Here is a 23,783-nt window from a genome sequence, read left to right as displayed (position 1 = left end):
GTTGATTCCTGCTTTCTTTTATTTATCTCCAGTATTTCATTTATTGGTGGGCTGTCAAGGTGCAGCTTTCAATTATAATGTTAAAAAATATTTTATAAAATATTATTTATGGTTTGCCTTTGCAGGATTTATACACTTCCATTATTGTCTTGAAACCTGTATTTACAGTTGAATATGTGAAGCAATCCATTCTAGCTCTAAGGCATATTTTTATAGTAAAAGAAGAGAACATGTTGTTTGTGTGTTTTAATCCTGACTCACAAATTTTGGTGATATTATTAGCCTATTAATAAGAGAGAATGTCTCTTATGGTCAAGAATGTAATTTAAAATCAGCTTTAAGATCCCTCAATGAATCATTGAGCATGGATTTATAAAATAGCTTTAATAAAACTGTATTAAGTAAATGAATGAAGCAGCCAGTTATGAAGATTAGATTAGACAAGATGCCTTTCTTCTTTGGCACAACTAACAACACTATCATTTCACAGCCTGTGGGTCACTAGGGATCTATTTGGGACAAGGGTCAAACCTAATTAGTAGTTGCAAAATCCAAGTATGCTCTAACTGGCTTTGCATGCCGATTTCAGTACATGCTGTATGGGTATGTGCCGCATTTTTCAGGTGACCTATAGCAATATTATTGCACTTGGGATTAAACAATTATGTTACCTTTTGGAAGTGTACACCCCATGGCATGGCTTGGTCAGTTTGTTTGGAGCAATTATCTCCAGACTAATTTGGAATTAGGAACAAAAGAAAATCACTAAGATTTGTGTGTGTGTTTTGAAAATAGGTATACTTGCAGTGACTTTTGAAGGACTGGATACTTTTTTTCAAGTTGCTCTATAAGTGATATGTACTTTTAGAAAGTCTGTGAGCTTTATTTGTTTCCCTTAAAGTTTTTCCTGATGATAGTACCTTTTCTAAAAGCACGCTACACAATCCAAAGGGTTCATTTTTTTTTAGTCACAATTTCACCACTCACAGAAATAAATATTGGATCCTAGAGCTAGAGGTACCTCTAGAGAACATTTTATCAAACACCCCTGTCTTCAATTAAGTGAATGTCTAAAGCATCCAGAAAAAGATTTTCCTTGAAATATCGACAAATAAAAACTCAACAAGCCCATTCAGTAGCTCATTACAGTGTTTTATCACTCTAATAGTCAATAAATTCTTTTTCACATCTAGCCAAATCACCTGCGCTTTAGCCCAAGCATTTTCTTCTTGTTCAAACCTTACAAGTATGAGAGTAATTGAAAACACCTTAACATCAAAAGCATTCCATTGAAGTACTATCTGTTTAATGGACGTGATGTGTTTCATGCACAGTTTGTCAAAATTCTGTCAATAAAAACAAATAATAAAGTCAGCACAGAGATCATTGCACCCTAATTGAAGATAAATTAAAATATGCTTAAAAATGAGCTTAGCAGTAGAATTGAGATTTGCCACAGAATCTGTTTCACCCAGGAGTCTACTGAATAAGGGAAAGGAGCAATTTTCTGACTGCTTTTTTCAGAGCCAGCCAAGAGATATTTCTGACCCCAGTTTTGGTCTTCTTTCTCTCAAATCTTTCCACCCGTTTGCACATTCATATTTAATTGTTTGACTTCCAATTACTGATAGAAGGCTTAGCAACCCAAATAGGCAATTAAAGCAACAGGTCATTGAGATGAAGATTCAGAGAAAAACTAATCAGTCAGTTAATCAGACAAAGAATAATCAGTCAATCAATCAAATGGTGTAAAAATAACTTGTTTGTTTGTTTGTTTGTTTTTTCCCATCTTGAATGGGTCTCATCTCTAGCATACACATTGAAATCACCTGGGGAACTTTTTAAAACAATCAACATTCCTAGAACCTTGCAAGAGATTTTGCTTTAATAAGAGTTAGGTGGTGGTATCCTGCCATTATATATGTTTTAAAGTACATTATATCTTGCTACTCAAATTGTGGTCTGTGGAACAGCAAGTGGTGGCATTACCTGGGAGTTTATTACAAATGGACAGTCTTGGGCCCAATTGATACCACTCAATCAAAATTTTCATTTACTCAGAATTCCTCATATAAAGTTAGAACAATGAGGTTAGATGATAAAATGTACTGCCCCAAGTCAGAACCACTGGAAAAGGAAGTAAAGAAAATCAAAATGCACTGAGGGAGAAAAGACGAGAAAATGCAAAGGGGGAAAGTATATAAAGGGAGAGAAAAGTGACAGATAGTAAAAACATAGGAAGAAGACACATTTATAAAAACTTTGCTGAAATTTATGGCAGGGCCATGGCGGCTCAGCAGGCAGAGTTCTCTCCTGCTGTGCCAGAGATCTGGGTTCAATACCCTGTGCCTGCCCATTAAAAAAAAAAAAAAAAAGCTTTGCTGAAATTTAGCTTTATTTATTTTTAATGAAGCAAACAGAAATCTTTTTGACTTATCACTGTGATGTCAAAGCCCTCTTGCATTATTTATGAATGTTCTTTGTCCTTTTTGTTACTTACAGGAGACAATAATAAATATTTGATTACTAAATTACCAAATTTCTTCAAAAAAAGGGATTTGTTCTGAAGGAGTAACTTTAAGCATGGTTATCTTTATATTTAAAGTGGCAATTAAGCCATTGTTTAAATTAGTAAACTACTATTATGAAAAAGTAACATTTTTTTAGGTGCTATTTATTTTCCCAGGAATATCTAACCCCTTTCTATGGAAAATTCCGATTCCTTAAAGTTTACACATCAAATTCTCATGGATATTTTTAATATATCATCTTCTTCAGTTTCAAGATTACTGACCCTAATAAATAAAATAAGCATTTTAACTTCCCAGGTTTTACCTTTTATATTAAACAATCAAATTTAGTACTGTACTACAAATGAATAAGCTAGTTAAAATTCAGCCCAAATATTTTAATACACCTGTTGAAGCAATTTAGAAAGGATACTAACTATAGGGGGAAATATAGCCTTCTAAAGACATAGCATTCAAGCAAAGATGAAAATTAACAAAAAAACAAGTCAGTTAAAAGTTAATCTACCTATAAAGGCTGAATTAACACACTGACTTTAGAAATTTGTTTTGTGTCTCCATCATAATAAAATAGGAGAGCAGTTTGATGTGGTTAATTCATGTAAGTGAACAATGCTAGTCATCAGCAAATGGCATTAAGTATATTTATATTATGATGTTAGTTCACTTGTTCTGAAGGCAGTCTACACCTGTGTTAAGGAGATATTTTCCTTCTAAAAACGAGTCATGTAACAAACTGAAGAAATGCTTCTTAACTCTGTCACTTCACTACTTGGAGATTTAGCTTACGATTATTTTCTACTTATTTATTTATTTTTTGCTTATTTATATTATTATGTCAAGTAAACACTTCCAAATATGTTTCATGCTTACTGAACTTTCAGCTGGAATTAAGGTGTGTGACATTTTAATCACGAGAAGTGCTGTTTTTTAATAATTATATTTATGTATTTATAAAATTGAACATTGATTGCTTCTGAGACAAATCTTGTAATTCCATTGTAACATCTTGAATTAAATTTCAAATATTTGCATTTGGATACTAACTTAGGGGGATATTTTTTTGCACATTCCTGAAACTGAAGGGGATATCTGAGATAAAAAGTGTTCTCACAAAAAGTAAGAGATGTTTATGAAGAGGAAATTGCTGTTTTGAAAAATTTGAAGTTGATCCAACATATACTATTAATTTACTTAAGATGCGTGCTTCAAGAACAACCAAATCAATAGGCTGAGCCTTGATCTTGGGGTTTACCTCTATGGAGCTTATTTCTGAAAGGATAAGCTAAGCCTACTTATAATTATGACTAAGAGTCACCCCCAGAGAATCTCTTTTGTTGCTCAGATATGGCCTTTTTCTCTAAGCCAACTTGGCAGATGAACTCATACCCTTTCCATATGTGGGACATGACTCCTATGGGTGTAACTCTCTCCGGAAATATGGGAGAGAACTCCTGGGGTGAGTGGGGACCTGGCATCATGGAATTGAGAAAGTCTTCTTGACCAAAAGGGGGAAGAGAGGAATGAGATAAAGTTTCAGTGGCTGAGAGATTTCAAACAGAGTTAAGAGGTTATCCTGGAGTTTATGCTTATGCATTGTACACTTATCATTTATCCCTTTTCAGTTTATGGTGTATTGAAGTGGCTAGAGGGAAGTACCTGAAACTGTTGAGCTGTGTTCCAGTAGCCTTGATTCTTCAAGATAATTGTACAACTATATAGCTATTACAGTGTGACTGTGTAATTGTGAAAAATCTTATGTCTGATGTTTCTTTTATCCAGGCTATGGACTGATGAGTAAAAAAATATGGATGAAAATAAATAAATAATAAAGAGGATGAGGGATAACGTAAATTGGGTAGATTAAAATACTAGAGGCCAATGAGAGGGAGGGGTAAGAGGTATGGTAATGTATGAGTTTTTTTCTTTTTATTGTTTTTTCTGGAGTGATGCAAATGTTCTAAAAATGATCATGGTGATGAACATACAACTATGTGATGAAATTGTGAATCAGTGATTGTACATCATATATGGACTGTATGTGTGAAGATTTGTCAATTATTATTTTTAAAAATGAATGTTTCAAGATTTTCCCAGTCTTAATTATTGAATTAGGACTGTATTATGTTATATATTTATAGCACATTATTTCCATATTTATGGAGTATACTCTCATTTATTGAACATTTAATTAGTAATTCAAAAATAAATTGTGTTAATTATCTTTCATTTTAAAATATTCTCTACATGAGTTTCCTCGTCTGCCAGAAAAGACTGAAGTATTTAAATGAAAGAAACTGAAACATTTTGTATGGTTACCATAAATCAGCATAGTTAATAATAGAAATGAACCCCTAGATATATGAAGACAGGAACTATGTCTGAATCTATTCTTTAAAAAATGGCAATATAAAATGTTTTTTAATATGGTGTGAATTACTAATTAGGATATTAAATAAATACACCACTTGGTTAATTATAGGACCATTGATGTAAGTGCAATGAATATCAAGAGTTAATAAGTGGATATAATATAGTTGAGCAAATATCTTATGTATATGTGTATATACATTATATATATACATATATATATATATGTATATATATATGTACATTATATGAATGCCAGGTATAGCACTAGACATTGGAATACACTAGTGAATACAATAAATGTAATAAAAAAAGTTGTAAAGTATGTAAAAAGCTGACTGGTACTATGAGAAAGAGAGGGAGGAGAAGGAGAGAGGAGGGGAGGAAGGAAAGTAGGAAGGAAGTAAGAAGTCAAAAAACAAGATGTGGCTAATCAGGGGTGTTTTGTTTGGGAAGGAGTCAATATTAAATAGGTGTAGACTTCATTTAGAAGGTGAAATTTAAGCAAAAACTTAAAGAAGTTGAATGGGCATACTAAGCTGATTTATGATGTAGAAATTTATTCTAGTATTCTTACAGAACTTATTTATTTTACCTAAATTGCAAATATAAAGTATACTCTCACAAATTCAGATCTATTTGTTGTTTTTTTTCAAAACCTTCTATTAGTTTATAATAAGAAAAATTGTGTGACTTTATTTTTATAAAATAAAAATTAGAGGGTGAGTCTGGGTGCCATTTTAATTTAAACTCCGATGTTTGTATGGAATGTACTACATAGAAAGTAATGTGATCATGTCCAATGGAAGGACATAATTCATATAAGTAAATGTCATACACTATTTTATTAATATCATCATGTGCAATGGAAAATGATCCAGGTGAAAATACCGTGAGATCATGAAGTAATTGGCAGAATTTAAGGAACTCTTAAATGTATAGTAGTTACTAGCAATAAGCCAAAGTTATTTGTATTTGGTAATGCTCTAGTTGTTGGTATTTTAATATATCTATTTACATTTCTTAGTGCCCTAGCTCTTTAATACTCCACATTTTGTTTTGTTTTGTTTTTGTCCTTCTTCTTATAAGCGCATTAAGAGATCAACAAATCCCTTCATTAAGTTAACAAGAATGTGACTTAACTATTTTCTTGGTAGGGATACTTTTTCGCACCAATTGGATGTCAAATACCATACTAGGATAAAAAGGTCAATGAAGCAATATACTTCAGTCAACTAGCCTAATAGATTAGTGGGGGGAAAAACATGGAAAATAAACACAATGTAATACGATAAATGCACTAATGTTATGTAACCTTTGGTGAACACTTTTTACCTGTGTCTCTGTTTATCTTCCATACTATTGTGCTAACCACAAAACCATCGTGTAAATTGGAAAATTCACAGCAGTTAAGTAGCTTGCCTATTACACAAGACTAGAGTTGGAGTTTAAACCCGGCCTTCAGACCCCGCAGTGCTGTATTCACTTTGTTCTTCTGATCATAGCAAGAGTGGCTAACCCAGTCTGGATATGTGTCTGAAAAAGTTTCAGAGAGAAGATGATGCCCAAACTGAAGCTTGTGGATGAGTATTTGTTAGGCAGGGAAGACAGGAAGGTCTTTTAACCCCAAGGACTTGTGAAAAGGCAGTGAGCGTCACAACAGCGAGTGCACCAGGAATGGCAAGTGGTGTTTTTATGTGGCCAAATGTGAGAAGCACAGTGAGAGTTGTGAGAGAAACAAATAGAGAAAGAGGTGAGAGTCAATTTATGGAGGACTTTTGTCTCTTAATAGGATTTAATCCTTTGGTACAGGGGTGACAATTAAGTTTTATACTGTAAGTCAACACTTATTTATAGGTAAGGGTTTGTAATTTCAAGACATTGCTTTCAGAATAGTGTAGAAGATAAACTGGAAGAAATGGATGGGATCTGAGGAATCTTTTAGAAGACAATTGCAATGATTTTGAGATAAATTCTGAGCAAAGGTGAGGTAGAGAAGATGCAGTAATGGGAAATATCTAGGAAATAGAATTGCTCATATTTGGTCATTTGTTAGGTATGAGAAGTGATGGTGAGGAGGAAGGAGAAATAGTAAAGGCACCTTAAATTTTAGCTAAGCTCCTAGATGGATGTTAATTAACATAAGGGAAGAAAGAAGAGAAATATACTTGGTAATGGACATGGGGAATTGAGTTATATTCCATTTTGTACATTGTTGGGCATCTAAATGAAGACTCCTCAGATACCTGGAAATACATATTGAAGCTCAGTAAAGAATTCAGACCTGAAAGTCATCTACCCAAAGGTAGTATGTGAAGTAATGATTTTACCCAGAAGACATCCCATAACCTGAAGAAAATTTTCAGAAGCAGCTCTGGGGAATGCTGGCTACTATTTATGTAATGGCAATGAAAGAAGCTTAGAAGAACGAGTGGAAAAAGTGAGAAGAAATTACAGTGAAGTGGGTAGAAAGATGCCAACAACAAGTGAAATGCTACACATGTTTTGTAAAATCCATGTCTCTAAACATTGTTAACATATGTCTTTAGAGTAAGTGAGAGAAGCAAAGTTGTGTCCTTCAATACTACTTTTTTTTTTTTAAGCAGTGCGGGTACTGGGAATCAAACCCGGGTCGTCAGCACCGCGGGCGAGAACTCTGCCACTGAGCCGCCGTTGCCTGTCCAATACTACATGTTTTGATGTTAGCTTATATCATTGCTTTTACTAATATATATACTTTGATATGATGTTATCAGCTTGGATTGAAGGATAATAAAAAAAAGGAAGACCAATGAAACTTTTTGTTGTGTTTACTGTAAATTAGTTTTCTTCCTTTTTATTTTTTTTATTGACGGCATTGTTCTGTCCCTTATGCAGGGACATTACATTCTACCGTAATGATCCTTAGTAGAAATCTCATTCAAATCTCAGGAATAAGAATAGTTGAGCTACTGTTGATCAGTTATTTTAATATACATATATATGTAATATGAGTTATGTAAAATATAATGGAAGTCATGTAAAACTTATGTTTTCCTTTCTGCATTGACAGCTAGAAATTTTAGATCCAAATCTGGGGACATCTTCTAAGATAGGACCTTACTATTGTGTATATTATATAAATTAACTTCCCTGCTGACTCTTTTTCAACCTGACAAAATGTCATTCATTTATTTCACATTTGATTCTATCGTATTACATTGTATGATTTTTGTAAAGCACTAGAAGTATTATCTGGAAGAAGAAAGAAACATAAAAAACGAACAGCTTGCTACATAAATTTTGAAGATGTGTGTACAGTAATTTTGACCTAGTTGCAGCCTTCATTCAGTAAATGTTTGTGGATTTGAGTCAGTGGTGAGTTGAGTCAATTGCGGCTTCTCTCGGCTGCTCCAAATGACCTTCGAAGTTTCTCCTGGTGCCTGACTTTGATTATGTCTCCGTATCTGTCTTCTGCAGTAACAAGGACAGTGTGTGCAGAACAATGTGATGGCAGATGCTACGGGCCCTACGTCAGTGACTGCTGCCACCGAGAATGTGCTGGAGGCTGCTCAGGTCCCAAGGACACCGACTGCTTTGTACGTCTGGGAGTTCTCCCTTTCTGTCTCCCCCACACCTGCCCTGTCCCCCTCCCAGAGAGACTCAGGCACATCGAATCTTTTTTTTTGGCATGCTGTATGGCAGGGGGGTCACATTTCATTTTTTTTTCCATGTAAATATCCCATTATTGCAGCACCACTTGTTGAAGATTTGCTTGTTTTTTCTTTGTTTATTTGTTGCCTTGTTTTTCGGGAAGTGCCTGGGCCAGGAATCGAACCCAGGGCTCCCGCATGGCAGATAAGAATTCTACCAGTGAGCCACCTTTGCACTCCCCTGAATCTTTAACACCTTATCACAGTAAGATCAAATTTAGCCATCTCAGTCTTAAGAAAAATGCTCTGCCTTCAGAGGAATGTTAGCTATTGATCAATTAGGATTGTTCTGTTCTAATAATGAATTGAATGTTTCTAATATGATTTATATTAAAAGTAGGATACATTGGAGAACTTGAAGGAGAGCATACTGAGATATCTTTAAAAAATATAATAGTAACCTTTCCAAAATTTGCAATGTTTACTGGTCTATATTACTTTATTATTATGTCCTTTCAGTAGGAGCATTTGCATCTTATTTCTTGAATATGAATTTCAAGACCATTGCAGATAAATTTATGAATTTAAGTATTTTTTCCAGTTAACATTGTTGGCAAGCTTATGTTACTTATTTCAAATTTATAAGATTTACAAATACACATCGAAAGCGATTTATATGCTCATCTCTGTGGTTTTTATTTTAGCAAAGGACACTTACTTCCTTATAATGAACATTTACAGTTTGGTAGGGATACTTTTTAATTACATTTTGATATTACTGATACGGTTCTTTTTGTTATTTTGAATACGTGCAATCAATTCTTTGATTATAGTTTACTCGATATTATACATACAGAACAATAGTTTAGTTTTAAGATAAAAGATCATAAAAGCAAATTGTTTTATTGTTAAAAATGAACACAGAAACTTGTTTTTCCTCCTCTCAGATATCTAATGGGTCACATATGTATGTTTAGATTTGAACATTTTTCTTTTCCTTTCAAATTGGTATTTAATTCCTGAAACAAAATATAACATATAGCTATTGTGATATAATTGGTGATATCTTAATTTTCTTAGTGACACAAAAAACGTATATTGTCTACACTAATTCTATAGTAATACAAAAACATGTGTTACAGAAGTAAGGAGGGAGGAGGAAGGAAAAAATCAAAATGTTAAAAATTTAAGGAAGATACTCAGTGGATCTTGAACTGAGAACTTTATTCTTGCCCAGCTCCACACATGGGAGTGAATGTTAATTTTGAGCACTCTGAACACTACAGGTTTTATATTGTATTGACAATTCCAAAGCAGTAACAACAACAAGCACCAACAGTAACAGAAAAAAATCACTTAGAATTTTTTTACTGCATTTTTCATTATCACAATAAGCAGAGTGCCGAGTGGGCTTGAGAATCCTCATTCCATTATTTTATGCAATGGGCCAGTGATTCCACTTTGGCATTTGATATAGAATGTTTAAGACTGCCAGACCAAGGCTGTAGTGGAAGTTACATTGCTTTTGCATGCTGACTGGAAGGTAAAATTGTTTTATTCCTCTACCTTATGTTCCTTTGTTACCAGGCAATGTGTGCACAACACTGCATCAAGTATGTTAGTAAAGCAATTACAAGAACACATGAAGTTTTATAGCCATAAATTAAAACTTACTGAGTTTTCTAGATTGGTTTTTAATAGACTCTTCTTGGAAAGTGTCATCTTAGTGAATAATGTATCATCAGTGGATCTCATTCTGATTACACATCTAGTAAACTATCATCAAGGAATTGTCAAGTTTGTGATAAAGTGCTTGCTAAAACAACAAGTGATGAAGGAAATGTTTTGAGGAAGCAGAATAAATTAATGCTTATTAATAACCATACCTACCATTTATGATAAAATATAAAACATAGCTTCAGTTCACATAAGCTTGCCTTCTAAGGCATCACTTATTCCTATTTTTTTTTAAATTAAGAGAATTAGTTCAACCATTCTTTTGTTAACACGTTTATATGTACTTATAAATATATGTTCTATTTTCTTATCAGATACCTAACTCTCAGGTGATAAATTTGTTTTCAGTCTTTCTCAACCTCATTTGAAAATATTAGTAGATTGATATCTCAGTCCATTTATATGTCAGCAGAAATGAACTGTCTTACTTGAACGTGGTGGCTTTTACTCTATGGTGTGGTATTATGAAAAATAGCAAACAAGAAATGACGTATTATTTACTTACTGACTAACTATAGATACCACTTTACACCTTTGTATTATATACGTTTACCCTTGACTCGTCACCTGCCAGAGCCTTTTCAGGTCAAGTTTAAATGGCCACCATAGTGTTTCCTCACAGTGCAGTGGTGATGATTGTGTTTAACATGTCACTTAAGACACTGAACTCTCCAAATGCCACCCCAAATGAAAGGCTAGTCTGTAGAGTTGAGGGTTTAGTTTGTCAGTGCCAGATTTTAATACTGAACATAAATGTTGAGTAACTGTTGAGCTTAAATAATTCTCCTCTGTTAGCTAACTTTAATAATTTAAGCCAATGCTCAGTTTAGAAATTTGTGGACAGATTCCAATTGTAAACAATTGGAATATTAGTAACCATCAAAAGTATATTCACTGAAAAAAAATGCTTGTAAAATTTTGGAAGTCCAAACAAATTTCATTTAGAAAATAAACAGCTCTGCAATTGATAAATTTTACAGTGCATATGAAATTGGTATATACTAAGTTGAAAGAATACAACCCTCTCACAAAACCGTTGCAGAAATGTTCCTGCAGCAAGTATTATGGAGGTTATTTTTAAATGAAAGTGATATTTGCTATGTTGCAGGCATGCATGAATTTCAATGACAGTGGAGCATGTGTTACTCAGTGTCCCCAAACTTTTGTCTACAATCCCACCACCTTTCAATTGGAGCATAACTTCAATGCAAAGTACACATATGGAGCATTCTGTGTCAAGAAATGTCCACGTAAGTAGCTGAATAAGAAAAGTCAAATTAATTAGATCAACATTTAAAGATTAAGGAATTCCATATAATTCATTTAATTTGTAACCTGGATAATACATTCAATATCATGAATTATTTTGGTTGTAGGTACTTTTGCTCCCTTTTTATAGATAAACAAACTAAACTCAAAAAGTTCAAGTGTTTGACATGATGTTTTATAGCCAAGAGTGGCATGTTTGAGGTTAACTCTTAAACTTTTGTTAACTTTACTACACCTCAATTTTTCTGCACATCATGCTTCTTCTCAAAAAAAGTTATTAGTTAAGTTGGGTTGTTTGGTTGTTTGGTCCGAGTAGCAGGCCTCTTTGCACAACAGTCTGGACCACTGCAACATGCCTTTCCTGATCTGTGCCCCCACTCAGAGCCGGAAGTGTTCAATATCATGACATATTGGACCGCTGATACAGTATGCTGCCTCCAAAACCCGAAGTGGCCTAGCAGGTGTTGTGTTTCACCATTCCTTATGGGGGTGTCTAAGTGCAGTAATTTGTCCTTTATTTAAGAAGAGATGTCCTAGAATGCCCCAGATCAACATTTCACATATGTGGCAGGTGATAAGAAGGTCCTGATCTTTTTTTTTTTTTTTTTTTTTTTTTTTTTTTTTAACATGGGCAGGCATTGGGAATCGAACCCGGGTCTCTGGCACGGCAGGCGAGAATTCTGCCACTGAGCCACCATCACACCACCCTGTTCCTGATCTTTTTAGTGTACCTTTCTTAAAGTGGTACATTTCAGATTTCATTTTGTCTCTTCTATAAAAATGTGGAGGAAACTTGTTATGCCTCTCCTTTGAAATGGATAATACATTTTAAACATTTCCTATTGAAATATGAAGTGTACTTTCCAACCCATGGCAGTTTAACTTAAGCTTCATTTGTGCTTCATGTAACTTTAAGTATTTTTAGACTTCAACTTACATCATGGCATGATATGAAACTATTGAAAAACACAAACAAAATTTCATGCAGTTTCCTAAGTCTATAAAAGAAATTCACTATCTTGGGGGCCATTCAGGGAGTGGAGCAGTAAACAAGCGAGTACCAATTGTTGCTAAAGCGCGCTGCCTTCAGATTTGAATGTGGATGTTCAGAGATGCTATTTCAAGTTGAGAATTAAATGTATATATATCAAACATATATTATTATAAAGATATTTAGACAAAGAGTTGTTTTAGGGGAAGAGACGTTTGTACTACAGATAGTGCTACTCATTTTTAAGCACTGAAGTTTTCTTGTTTGGCTGAACATTAATATTGTTGCTTATTTTAACTTTCATTCACAGATAACTTTGTGGTAGATTCCAGTTCTTGTGTGCGTGCCTGCCCTAGTTCCAAGATGGAAGTAGAAGAAAATGGGATTAAAATGTGTAAACCTTGCACTGATATTTGTCCAAAAGGTGAGTGATAACTCTGATTATTTTGTCAAGAACAAGTGCCTAAGTCAGGGTTTTCATTCATGTTTTTAAAAAATGACTAAAGCTCTCGGAGCACGCTCATTCCACAACCAAACTTTCCAACATACTCTTTTCGTAACTTCAAACAGTGTTCCAAGATATCAGCTTCTATGATAAGTGATGGTATGTACTCTTATTTTGAATGGTAACTATTAAAGTGAGCCAGATGAAAGACAGAGTTAAGTTTAATAGGAACTTAAAAATAAACTCACATTTTATTCTATATTTAGCAAATCTTAGGTGCTCTGCACAAATTAAGTTTTCACTAGATTATTTTAGCATCAAGAACGCATGCTAGTTTCTTGCCAGTGTATGCAAAGTGCTGTGCTAAGCATAGAAAGGGATGCAAAATGCATTTTACTCCCAAGATCTTAAAAAAATATATTTTTTGAGATAACACACATGAAATGACAAGGAAGTTTACCATAAATGCTAAATTAATGTTGCAGATCATTCATGCTGTAGAATTTTAGTGAAGGAAGAATCCCTTGCAGCTGTGGTACTCAAATTCCCCACTAGAATGAAACTTCAATTAAGTAGTACCAAAGTACAGTCCAAATTTTTTGAAAGCTATTAGTGTTCCGAAGTATCAAGGACTGCCTTGGAAAAGAACAAACTTCAGACTCACTTCTCGACCACATATGTGTCTATATACATACATTTATAATTCAGTAGGACATTCAGAAAGCATAGGTTATAATCAATTTGAAAATAAATAATTAAGTGACTCAATGCTATAAAAATTCACATTATTAGTACTCCTTCGGTAATAAATATTCCCAACTAAATAATTGTTTTTAGGTAATAAATATTCCCAACTAAATCATTGTTTTTATAATTATACATTGTATACTAATAGTGGGCCATACAATGATTTTACTAAAATGACTGGCATTTTAAAAATTTTAAGTTTAATAATATAGAATGGGTTAGACAGTAGATCATTTTAGATAATAAGCAGGAGTATTGATTGATGAAATTTTCTTTAGTTATGTATGTGTTGTGTATATACTGGGTCTTGCCCTAAAATATAATTCTTAGATTGAGTCATAGTCACAAGACCCTAATGCCGGGACAATATCTTAAAGCAGGCTCGTTAGTAATGAAAATAATTCATCACTGCCTAATGAAAATGCAATGATTTATTTACAAAAAACAAACAAACATTTTTTTTTATCAATCCCTTGACTATGAGTCTTCTTCCTACAGCTTGCGATGGCATCGGCACAGGGTCGTTGATGTCAGCTCAGACTGTGGATTCCAGTAACATCGACAAGTTCATAAACTGTACCAAGATCAATGGAAATTTGATCTTCCTTGTCACTGGTATTCATGGGTCAGTATTAAAGTTTAATACAAAGTTATTTTACAAAATAAAAGCAAAGCTTAAGAAATGCTTTAGCTTTGTCAGTTTGATTCCTCTTGACCCTAAAGAGTTTTGCTCTGCATTCGTGCTCTTTGCCCACACAAGCCAGCATCAGGTTTAGCCAGCAGTGATGGTAAAGCAAAATTTGGGGGTTCACCCAGATTTCAAGTTTGGTGATTGCTTAATGTTTGAAAATATCAATTTGTATTTAAGCTTCAGTGTACTTAGAACATCCTTCACAACTCCATAGTTTTCAGTAAGCTCATATTTAGATATAGGTAGGGAAGCAATATCAATGGTTGGGGTTGGGAATAAACTAATATTCTTTAACATAATTCCACATAAAGAAAGTCAGTAAACTGAAATTGTTCTGTGCTTCTATTAGAAATTCACTTTGACCTAATGTATTATTTTTCTCTTTTCTCTTCAGTTGCTAAGTCAGTACTACTGTTAAGAGATCTATTTAATCAATTTCATTTTGGTAATATAAAATTGATGCATTTTCTGGGCTTATTCATTATGTAACCACCTGCTGGTTTTAACTGGGAAAACAACCAAATTTGTTTTATTTGAATTGTAATAAAAATGTCAATATTTTTACTTTGCATTTCATCTATTTGGTTATATTGTTACTTAATCCCTAAATACTAGTGCTACAGGCTACAAATAAAGAAAACCTCTCACATATTTCAATTCAGAATCTTACTCTAAACATATGTCACACCATTTCTAGAAGCAAAATGATTTAACACGTTATGAATAAGTATGTCCAAATAGGAACAGCAAGAGCAGTAGAAAAAAGTATCTTTCTATTTAGAGAAATTATTGATTGTATTATTTCTTTCATTTTAAATGTAACTTTTTAATATGGGCTGATATCAAGTACTGTAATAAGGTAAGTGTGTGCTCTCTGCACCCAGAGGTATTCTATTTGGCCCAAGTAATCTTTTTGCTGGTTGATGTTGTTGTTTTTAATTTCTTATATTTTTTTTTTATTAGGATCAAGATAGGTAACCTGTCTTGAAAATTATGCAAACTTGGTAACTGTAGGCCTCTATTCTTATATGCCAATGGATTGATGAAGCTGGGTGCCACTGGCCATTTCTAGATGGGCCTAGTGCAGTCGAATTTGCTGTAGTCCCCACTTAACCCTTTTAATCCTTTCATGCTGCACTTTTAGCCTCCTTGGCCCCAGTGGGCAGGAGATCTTGGTCAATATTTAGTTGCATCTTTAAATTTACTGTGTATATGTCATTTAGAAATACAATAGTTCCTCATTTTAACTATATTTTAAAACTAAATCTCACCATGAATAGAAAAGCATATCATATTAATAAGGTTGTTTTATGAGAAATAAGAAAATATAGCCACTTGATTCTCTTTGCTTATGATAATAAAAGGATAAGCCTCAAATCCATGAGTGTGGGGAAACGTTTGAAATTATATCCTTATGAATTGCATTAAATAAGTAGTTTTTACCCCTTCCAGGCCCCACATTCCCTCATGTACACATTAAGCATTTAATACTTCCTTTTCAATTTGGATATAATGTTCATAGATAATACAGCCTCCCTATACACATAATTTTTAAAATATCATCATAATTCTCTAACTGTAGTTTAAAGAAACTGTAAAATGGAATTAATTCATAGTGAAGTATGCTTTGGTAAGAGAATGCTCAGCTTCCACTTACATAATCAAACCTTGGATTATGAGAAGTAAGATCAAAGGTCATTTTGTTTAATAGGTACAGGGACATAGAGAAGAAGTAGAGCTGACTACTAGAATAGAAAATAACTGGCCAGGCATATTTTTATATGACAAGAGGAAGAGGAAATTAAGCTTAAGCGAAATAGGGACAACATGATTAGGAAATTACAGATGATCCCTGTAGAGAAAATGGCCAAGTATGACATTTGCACAGGAAAGGTCCTGAATGAATGGTGGAACATTTTAAGATTATACAAAATGTGAGATAATTCTTTGCTCTAAGAGACAGTCCTGCACATGGCAGCATGCTTAATATTGCTGGTCCTGAGTCGTTGCTGAAAAAGCCTGTGGTAAAACATGATTGGGAACATGTAAAACAAGACATCATCTAATGAGGTTCAGAATAAATATTTTAGTCTCTGTCCATCAAGGAACAGGTATTAAAATTCTAAATTTATACTAACTATAAAATAATGGTACCTAATCTTGTTCACCCAAGATTATAGTGACATAAATGTTAATAAATAAATGTGAAAAATGAAGAAAATATATTTCAAGAGTTAGAAATATACTGTGTAGTAGAGACCATACATTCACACGTCTATGAGAGTCATCATTGTAAAACTTTTAAGTAACCTTGATTTTTAAGGAAAACAATCATACTAATTCTTCCTTGTAAAAAATAACTTATAGATGAATATCTCACATTGATGGGAATCAAAAGGGCATAGTTAGTTTCTCTTAAAAAATAAGATCAGATTATAAGAGTTACATCCTTTAATTGAGTAATTTGGTCCAAACTAGAGCGGTGTTTGATTTGCTTCTCCGCCATGGACAGATTACACTGATGTGTGGAGCTGCCATTGCATGTCAAACACTCAGTTTCCCCCAACAGAAATTGGAGAACTGGAGCAACAAATATTATTTTTATAGACTATTGGAAACCAAATGAAGGCTATTTTGTAATGGCAATATTTCCCTTAAGGTAAATCATAACTCTTCACTCAGAAGATTATTTATGCTTACTCATAGCAGTTAACCTTGGAATATTTGAAGTTATAAATAATATTTTTACATCTCAAGCATAATATGTAAGGTATTTCCAGGACCAGGATATATATATAATATATTATATGAATATTTTTCTGAAAAAAAATAAATTTACTAAGTGAAACTTTTATAGAGTCTTAGATCGAGTGCAGGATATTCTTTAGGGTTTTCAGGAATACTATTGGTTGGGACGTGGTATAATGTGATAATTTACAATATCTGTTGAACATTGCATAAGAATAACTTCTAGGATGACCTCTCAATGCTATTGAATTATCTTAGCCACTGAAGCTTTATTTAAATTTCTTTTCCCCCTTTTGTTCAAGATCTCAATCCCACATTGCCAGGGCTAGGATTATCCCTGGAAGTCATGTGCTGCATTGTCAGCAAGATTTACACCCCTGAGAGTCATGTCCTACGTGGGGTGGGAGGTAGTGAGTTCATTTGCACAGTTGGCTTAGAGAAAGAGGCCACAACTGAACAACAAAGGAGGTTCTCTGGGGGTGAGCCATAGGCGCAATTATAAAAAGGCTTAGCTTAGCATTGCAGAAATAAGTTTCATAAAGGCAAGCCTCAAGATCAAGGGCTTGGCTTATTAAATTGGGGGATCCCTAATTCTTGAGAGAATATTAATTAGAAATTCCCCAGGTAAGGAAGTTTAATAGTTAAACATTTTTCCTCAGTCTCTCAAGGGAACTTTGAAAATACTTTTTAATTTTATGTCCCAAATCCTCTGGTATTTATCAGGGTATTACATTAGCCTTTACAGAATAATAAAATCTTATTCCCTATTCTAGGTTCCATGTAATTAGGTTGTTAAAATAAACTAATTAGGTTAAATTAGTGTGCTACAGAAAATTTAGATTTCGGACCAAACAAACATCTTTGCCTTTGGTCTCACAATTCAAAGTTGGTTTTAAAATACAGAAAATATCATCCTTTACCTCGTATTCTGATTTTCCATAGTCCTAACCAGATCAGCTTCATTCGTATTTCCAGTTGAAGTCTCATCTCTTTTCACCCTTTTTAATAGTTGCGGTGTGGAGTAATGCTAACTTTCAGAACAGCAGAACTTCTAACTTTGATCTCAGGTGTCACAAAGATACCTAAAGTTCCAGGGAACTAGCAGGTTATACACAAAGAGCATAGCGTCTCAGAATTTAGAAATAACAGTTAAAACTCAGAAATAAATGTGACTGCTATAACAACTAACAATCAAGGAACATTTGCGATGAGTATTGTTGAAAGTTTTCTATTCCTTAAGTCATCAATTGCCCATTCTCTGCCCACTTTCCATCCCCTGATTACCTATTATCTTGAATTCAAGTCAAGTCTCAGAGTTTATTTTAGTTAGTTTATATTAATGAGACCATACAATATTTGTTCTTTCATTTCTGACTTGTTTCAGCCAACCTAATGTCCTCGAAGTTCATTCATCTAGTGGCACATCTCAACATTTTATTCCTTTCTGCTGCCACTCAGCAGTCCATCATATATATATATATATATATACAGGTAGTAAAGTTTTTAATAGAAGAATATAGTTTGCTTAAAATAGCTGATATATTTCTTTATACTAATAATGGGCAAAAATCAAACTTAGATCAGATTATGCTTTTCAAAGCCAAGTTTCTGCTAAAAATAAACTTACTGGCTATTTTTCAGTTACAATTTCAATATGTAAATCTTCTCAGAAAAGTTAATTAGCATGTTTGAATTCCAGCACAATAGTTCCATTGCCAGGAAATTGAGCATTCTTTTTTTTTTAATTTTACATGGGCAGCCACCAGGAATCGAACCCAGTTCCTCTGGCATCGCAAGATTCCTGCCTGCTGAGCCACCGTGGCCCAGAAATTGAGCATTCTTAACCTCTAATTTAGAATGGAATGACAAGCAGAGCGGTTTAGGGTTATCAATAGAATTATTCCTCTGTTGTATTTTATCATATTGACCCTGCTTGGGTGTGTGTACTTAGAGTAACAAAATGTTCACCAAGTAAACATGTTGATGCAGAGAGACACTGCTAAATAAGGAATGAATGACAGATTTCAATGATGATAGACAATGGAAGAGAGATAATATGTTTGACCATAAAATAAAGTGATTGCAGTGGAATTATGAAAATGTTTCTCTCTTTTATCCTGTACTTGAGTTTTATCTTGGATCACCAAACGCAACAGCAGGGTAGATATAATGTTCTTTAAAATGGCTCTGAATTTAGCTAGGAAAGTTCTTGATTTTAAAGTGCTTTGGATTTCAAGTGGTCATAGGATCAAATACCAAAAGGTACTTTGAAGTTTGTAAGTGGAATTCTGTCAACCTATTTTATGAGAGTCCTGAATCTCTAAAATTAAGTATATAAAACTTCTGTGGTCCATTGGGCTTCATGCTAACAGTCCAGAATTCATTTCATACCTGGCAACCTGGAAGTGCTCTCAGCAAAGATTTTGACTGACCCCATTATTGTGTGTTTCCCTGAATTTTTAGTCTTTCTCAATAAAGCCAGAGGATTTGATTATATGACCAGAGCTGTTCCAGGCATGTTTTTCATAGAAGTCCAAAACTTGAAAGTTCATTCTACTATTGTAGTGTTGATATTTTTTCTGCATGCAAAAAGTTTTACACATTCAAGAATGAGAGAATGAACAATGCTTTCACACTTGGTAAACATAACTTTTTGGCTTCATATTCATCAAACCATGGTTATTCATTCTGTCTGTCTTCACTTATAGATGATGTTTGCCAGAACTTTAAATTTTTGAAGAGAAGTTTATATCTTATAGAGAAAAATTCTAATCAAAAGTTTATGAATGAATTATAAGGAAGCTTATTTATATGTTTTTCCAGTCTCAGCAACCTCCTTTTTTTTTAGTTTTCCACAGCACTCCATGTTAGATTAGTAGGGCCTTGTTTCAATTGTGCTTTTTAAGGTGAAACAGTGACCCTAATCAAGCAAAGATTTTTCTTTAAAGACCTGTGGGATGGTTCACAGAATAGAATACACTGATGACCAACTTCAATAAGGTCCTTAAAAGGTGATTCCAGAGATCAAAGTGTCTGGAACTATTGGAGTCTGAGGCTCTAATGATGAGTTGAATGAATGACAGTGGATTCAGATTCACATTCCCAGAGATGGCTCATATGAGTTTCCACTGGCCAGGGGATTCTGGAGTATCTTAATAGCCCTTTTAAGAATGTATCAGTGGTATTTGGCTATTGCCCATGACGAAAGCTTCTCATAAAAAGGAACAGGTTTGCTAAACTGGTAAGACAACATATGTCCACAGCCAGCATAAAGCATTTGATTTCCTTAGGTAGAGTCATACTTATGAAAAGAGCTAAGTTTATTGTTCTCAGATGCTTGAGCTGTCTGGGAGAAGCAGCCAATGAATAGCATTTCATTTCCCCCTTGAAGAGTGTTTATTAATAGGAGCTCTCTACCTGCCCAAGGTACCACAGAATGTCTTTTAAATTAATACAACTTTCAAAAATTACTATGTATTCCTTAAAAACAGAAAGTATTGCTGGAAATACTGATATATGGTTTGGCATTATGATTTATGCTTAGCTTAATAGTCTAGAAAGCAATTATTTTTCATGGTCAGTACATTTACATGACAAATATTCCTAAATTAACAATCCCAGAAAAAGTCAATTAAAAATTGTATTTTAAAAAATATTTTATGTCCATTTTTGAAAAAACAAGGACATCTATATCAATAGCATTAATTTAAGATGTTTATCATTAGATGGAACTTTAAAATGTCTAAAATTTGTAACATCTTTTGGATATTATGAAATCTGTAGTAAATTTTGTTTTTAGATGTTAGTATGGTTCATATAGATGGAAGTGAATAGTCCCTGTGTCATAGAGTAAATATAAATAAATTCAGTAGAAGCAAGATGGCTCTGAATAATCTATATGAAAATTAATACCTGTACATTATTGAATTATGGTTCACATAGATAAATATGAAACTATAGCAAATAAATTGATTGTACATATGTTTGTTTCTATCCTTCTTATGATAGTATACATGTTATTAGACATTTGGCAAGCTTTGAGTAACTCAAAGGGCAATATTCCTCACCATAATAAATGTATTTATTAATTATATTTGTCCAAATTAAAAATTATATTTTTAAAGCAAAATAAAATAGGCCATAAGTGAATTTGGTGTATTTGGGCAGATGGTTCCAGGATGGTCAAAACTGAGCCATTCATCTGGATATGGGTTAGCCTTTGATAAAGAAATCAGGTTCCATGTAATCAACAATTTCTCCAAGGCAGCTGTTAATTCCCCTCAACATCTAGCACACAACAGTTTCGACAAGGCATTGCTAACCTTACTGTTGCTAATTAAAATTAATGTCTGAATTGAGTATATCTACATTACTAGCATTTTTAATCCTTTACCTAGTTTTAAATTTAACAGCATCTTTTTCTGATTTTGTAGGGACCCTTACAATGCAATCGAGGCCATAGACCCAGAGAAACTAAATGTCTTTCGGACAGTCAGAGAGATAACAGGTAATTTTTAAAGTGTAATTGTTCTACTATGAGCTATGCAAATTTTGGTGTTTTCTTGAAGTCATTACCTCATGTTGGAACCAGCACCTCGTTTTCAAAGCAAATCACAGTTTCTAAAAATTTGATATTATTTTAAATGGTGGGTACCCAATACTTAGTTTTTATCTATATTTTGAAATCCCATGGAATTATAAAAATAAAATGTCTTGACTTTTTTTTGGTGCATGGTCTGGGAAACGAACCCAAAATGTCTTGACATTTTGACATTACATTTTTTTCAAGTGACAACTGATCCTTGAACCTGTTTTTTTAAATTATTATTTAATTTTTCACAAGAAATGCTACCAAGAATAGGTAGCATTTTAGCATTCATTTAGCACATATTTATTAAGCACCTAATATGTTCAAGGCTATTACACTAGATATCATGGGACCCATAGAGGTGAATTGCACATGGATTTGCAATCAAAGGATGGAAAGTTACATGAGAAAGATTAAATATGTACTTAAGTATACAGATGAAGTAATAAAGGATTTCAGGGGGCAAGTTGACATCGCATTTTTATTTTTGTGTAGAATAAGTATCTTTGTTTTTAGAAGAATAACATGAATTAGAAACTATTTAAATCTTTTAATATCTACAATTTTATGATTCTGTATGTCTCAGAATCATAGATTCTTGGTGCTCATTATTTTGATACTCATTTATTTGGTACTGTAGCCTAGAAGCTTTGGGTAAGACGATCTTGGATGAATAAATCAAGTATGTGATAGTGTGGTTCATAAACTGTAATGTTCACTGTGCTTTTCTGTTACTTTTTCACCTTTCAGTGCTTTTTGCTTGTCGTATTTTAAGAACAATCAGCATAAAACACTAGTACTAAGACACTAACCGTCTGATTATTTTTAACTGTCCTTATCTTTTGTAGGTTTCTTGAACATACAATCATGGCCACCAAACATGACAGACTTCAGTGTGTTCTCTAACCTCGTCACCATTGGTGGAAGAGTACTCTATAGGTAGGTGTAGATGTTCAGAGTTGCTGGTCTCCCAAATTTCAAGAGTATCATCAAGTACAAATTACCTTTTATATCTTTAATTATTATCTTGTTAAGTTTAATTATGTTTAGAAAAATACCCCAATGTTGCTCTAAAGTACACAGAACATATTTCATGTTATTTTACCTGCCAAACATTTAAAGTGACGTTAATTTTTTACCTATGAAGTCCAGGATATGAATCAAAAAACTGAACCTACTTTTGGATTGTTTTGTAATTAAAAGACATAGTTAAGTGACTTGGAAAGAGCACAGGTGTGCAGGATCCAAATGCTATTTTACCAGCATGTTCTTATCTTGCCTTTGTGTTATCATTTAGACCATTTAAGGTTTGGTTTTCAGAAATTGGTGCACCATCCTACATGCAGTGTTGGTTAACAAATGGGTAGATAAATCAGAACTCAAAAGAATAAAGTTCTAATACCAGTATTTTAAAATTTTCATCTATATGAAATTGTTTTTCATGTACAGATAGAAGTTGCTTAACATAAAGAGATTTTAATTTATTTTTTCTGCTTAGATCCAAAGGATCACTAAAATCAATACTGTTCATTGTCTGTTCTAGAAGAGATTTCACATAAAATTGATTGAATTTTACTATTAAAGTAGATATATCAACAGGTGGCTTTAATAATGTAAAGGGGACAAGAGCAATACAATGCGTAATTGAAAGATAAAGTCTATTCAAATTCTGTGTGCAACACATTTGTACTATCCATTGACTAAATATTATAAATCAGTCAAAGCATTGTGCTAACCTTGTAATCAACCAGTCAAGGAGGCTACAATTGAAGCAAAGGATTGAGAGAATGAATTATATCTCAGACTTCATCACTGAACTACTGGCTTGCATATATAACAAGTGGAAAATAATATTTTGTGTTAACAATAAAGTATACTTAGAATTATAAGTTCAAGGAAAGAGCTTTGCTCTCCAAAATTTAAAATAATGTTCATTAGTTAACTAAAATTTAGGAAGCATATTTCTTTAGAGAATGGAAAAGGAAGATAAGTATGAAAACTTGAAATATGTTTGAAATAAAAACATTACCTTTAGAG

The 23,783-nt window shown here is 33.3% G+C and overlaps 1 protein-coding gene across 7 annotated transcripts in view; it reads left to right on the top strand.

The window, feature by feature from the left end:
* ERBB4 (erb-b2 receptor tyrosine kinase 4) overlaps positions 1 to 23,783 on the top strand; it is a 1,077,155-nt gene that overhangs the window by 741,985 nt on the left and 311,387 nt on the right. For all 7 annotated transcript variants that reach the window (XM_077154990.1, XM_077154989.1, XM_077154987.1 and 4 more), the window contains exons 6-11: positions 8,358 to 8,476; positions 11,376 to 11,517; positions 12,838 to 12,951; positions 14,218 to 14,344; positions 21,592 to 21,665; positions 22,595 to 22,685. In XM_077154990.1, coding sequence (XP_077011105.1) covers positions 8,358 to 8,476; positions 11,376 to 11,517; positions 12,838 to 12,951; positions 14,218 to 14,344; positions 21,592 to 21,665; positions 22,595 to 22,685 — 667 coding nt within the window. The remainder of the gene's footprint in view (positions 1 to 8,357; positions 8,477 to 11,375; positions 11,518 to 12,837; positions 12,952 to 14,217; positions 14,345 to 21,591; positions 21,666 to 22,594; positions 22,686 to 23,783) is intronic.

The sequence above is a fragment of the Tamandua tetradactyla genome, chromosome 3 (assembly GCF_023851605.1).
Source record: "Tamandua tetradactyla isolate mTamTet1 chromosome 3, mTamTet1.pri, whole genome shotgun sequence".
In the NCBI taxonomy this organism is placed as follows: domain Eukaryota; kingdom Metazoa; phylum Chordata; class Mammalia; order Pilosa; family Myrmecophagidae; genus Tamandua; species Tamandua tetradactyla.
The sequence above is the reverse complement of the archived record's forward strand: the minus strand, read 5'-3'. Positions and strand labels throughout refer to the sequence as shown.